This window comes from Centruroides sculpturatus, unplaced genomic scaffold (assembly GCF_000671375.1).
Source record: "Centruroides sculpturatus isolate CEXI.00-Female unplaced genomic scaffold, Cexi_2.0 scaffold572, whole genome shotgun sequence".
Taxonomy (NCBI): Eukaryota; Metazoa; Arthropoda; class Arachnida; order Scorpiones; family Buthidae; genus Centruroides; species Centruroides sculpturatus.
The window spans coordinates 132970-141926 of NW_019386150.1; the positions used below are offsets into that span (position 1 = coordinate 132970).

General features: G+C 28.4%; 1 protein-coding gene across 1 annotated transcript in view; it reads right to left on the reverse strand.

Moving 5' to 3' along the window:
- Positions 1 to 8957, reverse strand: part of LOC111613814 (protein unc-80 homolog) — a 74597-nt gene that overhangs the window by 35128 nt on the left and 30512 nt on the right. Inside the window, exons 22-23 of the mRNA XM_023355163.1 lie at positions 6341 to 6457; positions 554 to 670 (exon numbers count right to left, since the gene is read on the reverse strand). Of these exons, the coding sequence (XP_023210931.1) occupies positions 554 to 670; positions 6341 to 6457 (234 nt within the window). The remainder of the gene's footprint in view (positions 1 to 553; positions 671 to 6340; positions 6458 to 8957) is intronic.

Consider the following 8957-nt stretch of genomic DNA (forward strand, 5'->3'; position numbering starts at 1 on the left):
GGCTTTTAAGTAATGCATAAACCTTCGAAATGTGAGGCCCTTCAGACCGCAAGGCATAGGCAGTGGCCCATGTTGCCCATGCCTTACGCCGCCTTTGGTCATAGAAATGATGTAATTTGAAAATAAAATTATTTATAAATACGTATGTCAAGTTATATTTTTATTACAATGCAAAATATATTTAAGAGTTTACGGCCACTGTGCCAGGTGAGACATTGTTGAAACAAAAAAAGTTATGCATTCCATCACGTACATAAACAGTATCATAATTCACCAGGTGCAAATCAGCAAATTCGTAAAATTTTTGTTTATTTTGAACAATCCAGATAATCGAAAATCCGGATAATAGAGGTTCAGATAATCAAGGTTCTACTGTATTTATTATTGGCTAAAGACTGACTTTAATGCCACCCCATCAGTGGCAACAAACTTTGTGAAATTTAAATTTTAGATCTACAGCCAAATTGTTTTTAAGTCTGAAAATTCGTAAATAGAAAATTCTTATTACAATTTAATTATAATACTTTTCCAATAATGAAATTATGAATATTACCTTTTTTGTCATCCAATTCATCTTGTACAGTTAGAGTAGTGTTACTGCTGTTTTCAGATTCACCTTCAATATCTGCTTCATGCAATACAAAACTTATTCTCCTTTCTCCAGGCATAACTAATTATAAAATTTATTTGAATTATTCAAATTTAATAAATAAAATAAGGAATATAATATTGTAATGAATAAATTATATTAGAAGTAACAAACAGATTAAGATTATGAAGAATTAAGAATTATCATGAGTTAAATTTTATATCATTAGTACCATTCACTATAATAAGTATTAATATATTTCAAAAACAAAAATTACATTAAATTTTTAATGATAAACAACGATGTTAAAATTTTTTAAATGAAATCAATTAGATAAGATTAGTATCAGATATTAAAATAAAGCAAAATTTCTTTTAAAATATCAAAAATGTTAGTCAAAAATGTTAAAAAATATTGTTTACGCTAAAATATATGTTTTTTTCACATTAAAAAAGACTTTATATGTAAAAGACTGTCATTAATCAAATCTTTGGTATTAAATTAAATAAATATATAATATTCAAAGTAACTAATGTATATTTTTTTAATTTTTCAAGAAATTTTATTCATATGTTTATCTATTACTTCATATAAATTTGTTTTTGGTTAATATTAACTTTGTTATAGAATTTTCAACACATATTATATTATAATAGACTCTTGGAATCATATAATTTATTATAATTTTTGCTAAAACACTTTTTATTCTTTAAATAATACTTTACTGTTGTAAGTCAAGTCAGATAAGTCAGATCAAGTTGAGCAGGATATTAAGGATTGTTAGGTTCACCATCTTAGACTGCTCAAAAAAAGATATATATCTTTTAATATAACATTATATAAATATTGATTTAAAAAAATCATTCCCATTGAATATTCCACTAAATTTAGTAGGAAGTAGAGTTTCTCTAATGGGATCCCAGCTGTTTTTTTTACCTGGGAAATATCCTGGTATATTCTTTTCATCCCAGGAAATCCCACAAATTTCTTAAAAGTTCACTTTTTTCTTATTGTGTTAAGGTTGAGGAAATTTTGTAAATAGAAAGTATAATTAACTCGTAAACTGTCAAAATACATTTGTATTTATTAATTTTAAGCCTGCTTATTTGTTTTTTAAATTTTTGCTTGTTATGGCATGTCACAGATTGTCAATAATCAATATGCAGTCTATTTGTGGCAGGACTCTGAAAATTCTTTACTTTTCAGAACCTGTAATATCTTAAATAATTGAGCTGAGGCTGTCTTAATTTTAACCATGCTCGGTAGCTTCAATAGCTGCATGATGCCAGGTTGTGCAAATTGGGCAAGAGTACAAACGAGTATGAAGTATGCAAGTATGAAGTTTTTCTTCATAAACCTGACTATTAAAGCCAAATGAACTGCTGAATTATTGGGCTATAAGCTTGATGCCACTATTAAAGCAGCTGAGATAGACAAATCAAGAATACTAGGCAATAAAAGAAGTACTAAAATCTCGAAAACGAACTAGAAATCTTCCAGGCTACAGGTGAAAAAACACATAACATCCGTCTTCTCTTAAATGCATTAAAGACGATTCCACCCACATCAGTTGAATCAGAAAGGGCATTCACAGTAGCAGGACTTTTCATTACTAAAATAAGAACCAGATTGAGTAATTGGAGTATTGACCATCTTTGCTTTTAAAATCTTATTATAAAAATTTATGATAATATTTTGTATTATGTTTTATTTAAAAAACGAAAATTACCTTTTAAGTTAGAAGTTTGATCTAAGTTCATTTTTTTTAAATTTTCAACTGAATTCAAAGCATTTTTATTGTTGTTGTTGTATGCAGTTTCCAGCAAACTTTAATAAATTTTTTCTATTTGTAAAAATTTCTACATAATTCAAAGGTAATTTTTAATATATATCTTATAGAGCATTATTAATATAATTTTGGAGGTTGCAGAATGTATTAAATTACTTTAAAAAATAGAAAATAATTATATCATTTGATTTCAAGATATTTTGTATATCTTAAAAATAATTAATTCTATCCTGGGATCCTGGAAAACAGTTCACTTTTTTCCTGAAATCTCAGGACAAGCAAAAGACCAGGAAATGAGAAACCCTACATAACAATATGAATTCAAAAAACTAATAGCAGAATTAGCAAAAAACAATATATGAATGACAGAGAACAATTTCTCAATAGCATAGTAACCAACTTTGCACTCCAGCTAGTACAGACATATATTGGTGGACTTTAATTAATAAACTCAGACTACTGTTTGAGGAGAGAGTAAGAAATATAAGTGTGTGACTCACATACAAATATAACTGTACCATATACCAATTGCTATGAAACAGTAAAGACAACATATGTATGTCCAGAGCACTGGGGATATATTGCATACCAATAAGAGAGAGAAGAAATGAATGTGGCTATTTTACATTTGAGCTACTAACAATCATCTCTGAGATTAAAAAAAAATACATGTAACATTGAAAAGAAGAAACAAGTCATATCACTAGCCATATATGAAAAAGTTTCTTTTCCATTTTCTCTAAAAGATTTTAGAGAAAATGGTTTCTTAAAATCAATACTAATAGCAAATGAAATTTGTACAAAACACAACATTCCTCTTGTATTCAAAGAAGTCAGAGCAAAAAAACAAAAATGTTTATTTAATTACAAAGAAGCGAATACAAGTACAAATACTCCCAAAATAAATTTCTATAGGAACTATTTTTAAGCAACAGTAGATCAAGGAATAACTTCTATAGAAGAAGGATTTGAACAAATTGAAGGGCATAGGGCATTTGCTTTTCATAATATTTCTATATTAAAGACTATGAGTGAGGTGACCTTATGAATCATTGTGTGTACAGTGGTGCCTCGTATAACGTACGCTGTGAACAACAGACTTTCTGCAAACAAGTGCAAATGATGTTTTCACTCTTTTGCCGTTGCCAATGACAATCTGCTATTTTTATAATATATTAGTATTATTAGAATATATTATTAGTATAACTAAAGTACAGAGCTTCCATTGAGATTTGGCTTGTTTCCTTGTTTATTACATACATCACCTCAGTGCATGGTATTTAGATTTATTCAAGTGTTGTGCAAATCATGGCTTCTAAAAAAAACAGAAAGGTGATTTCAATNTTTTTTCCGGCTGCATGGGATATTTTTGCTGAATTATATATTTTAAAGATTGGAGATTCTAAAAATGACTTCCGTAACATTCCATCATGTATAGGTTTTTTGCAAAATAAAAACAAATATTTGATAAAAACTCTTATTTATTACAATGAACTAAATATATTATATTTTCTTATGACACCTTTTCTTCTTCTCTTTGATGCTTCTCCAAACTCGTTTCCAATTTCCTTCTCTGGTTTCTCGACTGAGCATCCAACAGTAGTCAACTAACATATTGACATACCATTTTCCTTGATAACATCTCTCAATATCACGGACATCCTGGTGAAATCTTTCACCCTGTTCTTCACTGTAGGCTCCCAAGTTTTCAGGAAAATAGTCAAAACGGGAATGTAAGAAATGAACTTTTAAGCTCATTTTGCATCCTTGAAGCTTCATACGCTGACAACATGCATTGTACAATGGTTTTGTAGTCAGGGTCCTTAGTATTCCCCAAAAACTTATGCACTGCATTCTTAAAAGAGTCCCATGCTTTTTTTTCCTTTTCTCCCATTGTTTCCAAAAAGAAGGGATCAGATAAAGGGGATATTGATTTTTCACTGTGTATTCACCACAAACATAACAGAAGCTGTCGAGAGAAATTACACAACCTCTGCGAGCCATATTCCAGAAATAAAAATACAAGCATAGTAGTGTTTGAATGCTGGATATAAACTGAGTGTGGCATTAGATGGCCAGCAAGATACTGAACTTATTTAGCTTGTCGAAACAAGCTCAACCTCACTATCAACTTTCAACCTGTTTCTACACGATCATGCGACCTTCCTCCTAATGCTAAAACTACTTAACTCACCTCCCCCTACCACTGCTCTCTTCAACCATTAACATTTTTATTTATTTATTGCCAAGTCCAGCTATAATTGATAGAATTAATGTGAGAAGTCTTCATTTTAAGGTCATTTTTTAAATAAAAAAAATTTTAAGTTAACTAGGAATTTTATGCTAAATACAAACAAAAACTTGAGTGTAACAAAAAAAATTGACGAGATGGAATTTTTTTGGTATTTTTTTTGTTTTCACCAAGTTGAAATCTATAAGAAAATGTATAACAATAATATAATTAATTTTTTTTTAATTTTTTAAAAAATTAAAAAAAATTCTTTTAGATAATAAGAAGTTGAGTGTGTAAAGGTGTTTTAAAGGTTCAAACCTTACAAACATTTGTAATTTAATGGATAACAAGTTAAATGTGCAAAGGAATTTTATGGTTTTAACTTTCAGTAATCTGTAATCTAAAAAGTATGTTTTGGAAAACATATAAGGTCATGTTTTGGAAAACATGACCTTATATGTTTGTTTATACTGTTGCAACTTGTGAACTTTTATTTTAGTTGGCTGAAGAGGGGAAAGGAATGCCCGAAACGTGTACAAATAAGATGAACACGTATCAACCGAATAAAATTTAATGATGAGATTTGCCAAGTGTCTGAATAAATACAATAAATGATTTGTGTTTGAATTACAATTTAAAGAATTTTTAAAATGTTTTAGATTGGGCACTCGGTGATATAAACTCTTACATAAGATAACCTTCGTAAACATAAATCAAATACTATAATATAATGTAGTAGAAGGGTTAGAAGTATGAAATAATCTAATAATCTTAATCTTTGCTGTTGTTATTTTTGGCCCAAGCAACACTGGGCTCATCTGCTAGTTTTATTATAATTTTATATACTTTATTTCAGTGGTGGAACTACAATAGTGCAAACGGTCAGGCAATTCTTTTCTTTAGTTAAAGGTTTTTTTGAGGAATGCAAATCCTGTTGTTTTGGGTGGAGGTAGATGGAACTGAGGGTGTCCTGTATTAGAATTTTAAACCCTGATCAAAAGTGAAGATGTTCTGCCTCTGCTTTATTTAATTAACAAACTTTAACTTAGTTACAAAAAATTACATATACAATATATTTACTCGTATAATGGCCTTAAATATAAACGATCCGAAGTACTAATGGCATATTGGAAATAAATACACATCACTTAAATAACTTGCATCTGTGTTAATAGTTACGCAATTAAAATTCTGCATGTATTTATCGTCAGAAGCCAAAACACTTCAGGCCACTTATAATATAACTATTTACCATAATGATACTGTAATTATAATAGAGCAAATTACTTGTACAATGTGTAGGCTAGATATCCTTCAAATAAATAGCAACTTTTTCCATGAGAATAAATAGATCTCAAATGACATCTTCGATCAAATATTGTGTCAGTGTATCTTCACATTTCTACTTTTCCGGCTATGTTATGTATAATAGAGGGAAAGTATGGTAATTTGTCAAAAAATGATTTCCGAAGATTTGTACATTTGTGGACTCAGAGGACCTTGAAACATCGAGAAATGAATAAAAGNGTTCAGATAATCAAGGTTCTACTGTATTTATTATTGGCTAAAGACTGACTTTAATGCCACCCCATCAGTGGCAACAAACTTTGTGAAATTTAAATTTTAGATCTACAGCCAAATTGTTTTTAAGTCTGAAAATTCGTAAATAGAAAATTCTTATTACAATTTAATTATAATACTTTTCCAATAATGAAATTATGAATATTACCTTTTTTGTCATCCAATTCATCTTGTACAGTTAGAGTAGTGTTACTGCTGTTTTCAGATTCACCTTCAATATCTGCTTCATGCAATACAAAACTTATTCTCCTTTCTCCAGGCATAACTAATTATAAAATTTATTTGAATTATTCAAATTTAATAAATAAAATAAGGAATATAATATTGTAATGAATAAATTATATTAGAAGTAACAAACAGATTAAGATTATGAAGAATTAAGAATTATCATGAGTTAAATTTTATATCATTAGTACCATTCACTATAATAAGTATTAATATATTTCAAAAACAAAAATTACATTAAATTTTTAATGATAAACAACGATGTTAAAATTTTTTAAATGAAATCAATTAGATAAGATTAGTATCAGATATTAAAATAAAGCAAAATTTCTTTTAAAATATCAAAAATGTTAGTCAAAAATGTTAAAAAATATTGTTTACGCTAAAATATATGTTTTTTTCACATTAAAAAAGACTTTATATGTAAAAGACTGTCATTAATCAAATCTTTGGTATTAAATTAAATAAATATATAATATTCAAAGTAACTAATGTATATTTTTTTAATTTTTCAAGAAATTTTATTCATATGTTTATCTATTACTTCATATAAATTTGTTTTTGGTTAATATTAACTTTGTTATAGAATTTTCAACACATATTATATTATAATAGACTCTTGGAATCATATAATTTATTATAATTTTTGCTAAAACACTTTTTATTCTTTAAATAATACTTTACTGTTGTAAGTCAAGTCAGATAAGTCAGATCAAGTTGAGCAGGATATTAAGGATTGTTAGGTTCACCATCTTAGACTGCTCAAAAAAAGATATATATCTTTTAATATAACATTATATAAATATTGATTTAAAAAAATCATTCCCATTGAATATTCCACTAAATTTAGTAGGAAGTAGAGTTTCTCTAATGGGATCCCAGCTGTTTTTTTTACCTGGGAAATATCCTGGTATATTCTTTTCATCCCAGGAAATCCCACAAATTTCTTAAAAGTTCACTTTTTTCTTATTGTGTTAAGGTTGAGGAAATTTTGTAAATAGAAAGTATAATTAACTCGTAAACTGTCAAAATACATTTGTATTTATTAATTTTAAGCCTGCTTATTTGTTTTTTAAATTTTTGCTTGTTATGGCATGTCACAGATTGTCAATAATCAATATGTAGTCTATTTGTGGCAGGACTCTGAAAATTCTTTACTTTTCAGAACCTGTAATATCTTAAATAATTGCGCTGAGGCTGTCTTAATTTTAACCATGCTCAGTAGCTTCAATAGCTGCATGATGCCAGGTTGTGCAAATTGGGCAAGGGTACAAACGAGTATGAAGTATGCAAGTATGAAGTTTTTCTTCATAAACCTGATTATTAAAGCCAAATGAACTGCTGAATTATTGGGCTATAACCTTGATGCCACTATTAAAGCAGCTGAGGTAGACAAATCAAGAATACTAGGAAATAAAAGAAGTACTAAAATCTCGAAAATGAACTAGAAATCTTCCAGGCTACAGGTGAAAAAACACATAACATCCGTCTTCTCTTAAATGCATTAAAGACGATTCCACCCACATCAATTGAATCAGAAAGGGCATTGACAGTAGCAGGACTTTTCATTACTAAAATAAGAACCAGATTGAGTAATTGGAGTATTGACCATCTTTGCTTTTTAAAATCTTATTATAAAAATATATTTTTTTCCTCATTTATACCAGATGAATTGCAAAAATGTTTAAAAAAAATCACATACTGTGCTCTCCTACTTATGAATTGGTTAGGTTACCAAGCTTTTCTTGTATGTCGAAATGTTCACAAGTGGAAAACTAACCTAGAAAGTACATTCATACACAAAATAACCACTTAATGCTGATGTTTAATCCTTCAATGTACTTTATAGAATACATTATGCTCATTTACCCTTATAAATGCAGTTTTTTTCCATCTAATTCACTAGTTTTATAAAGCCCAGTTTAGTTTTCATGGCAAAAGAATTAAACTGTTTGCATTTATCTTCACTGCTAGCTTTACTATATTTTGAATGCATTTTGAAGCACTAATTGTAAAATTTCATAAAAATTGCAAACAATAGCAAAAAATGCTATTACTTCAAAGTTACCAACTTCAATGCCACCTCTCGAGCAGCAATGGAAACTCAGAATTCAGGCAAAAAACAAAAAATGACAATATGTAATAGAAATAAGCCCACATTAATTATTTATTAAAAATGTATTACAGTAGAACCTCAATTATTTGGACTAATTGGGGATGAAGGTAGTCCGGATAAGGAAAAATTCAGATAATCGAAACAAATACTTTGTCTTTTCATGATAATACAACACGTTTTCTTTTCGATGACATATCGGTAATATTAAAAGTAAATACTGTATTTAAATCGTGATCAAATTTTCAAGAAACAAACGTTCGTATTGAATTTGGACTACTACTGACCAACGCTAACAGACTACCTATTATTTAAAAGGCCCTCTAATGGCGCAAGAAGACGGATTTTATAAAATAAAAAGCAGTCGAAACTGCATTTTTATGAATAAAAATTTGACAAACTATTTATCGTTTTATGACGAGTAAAA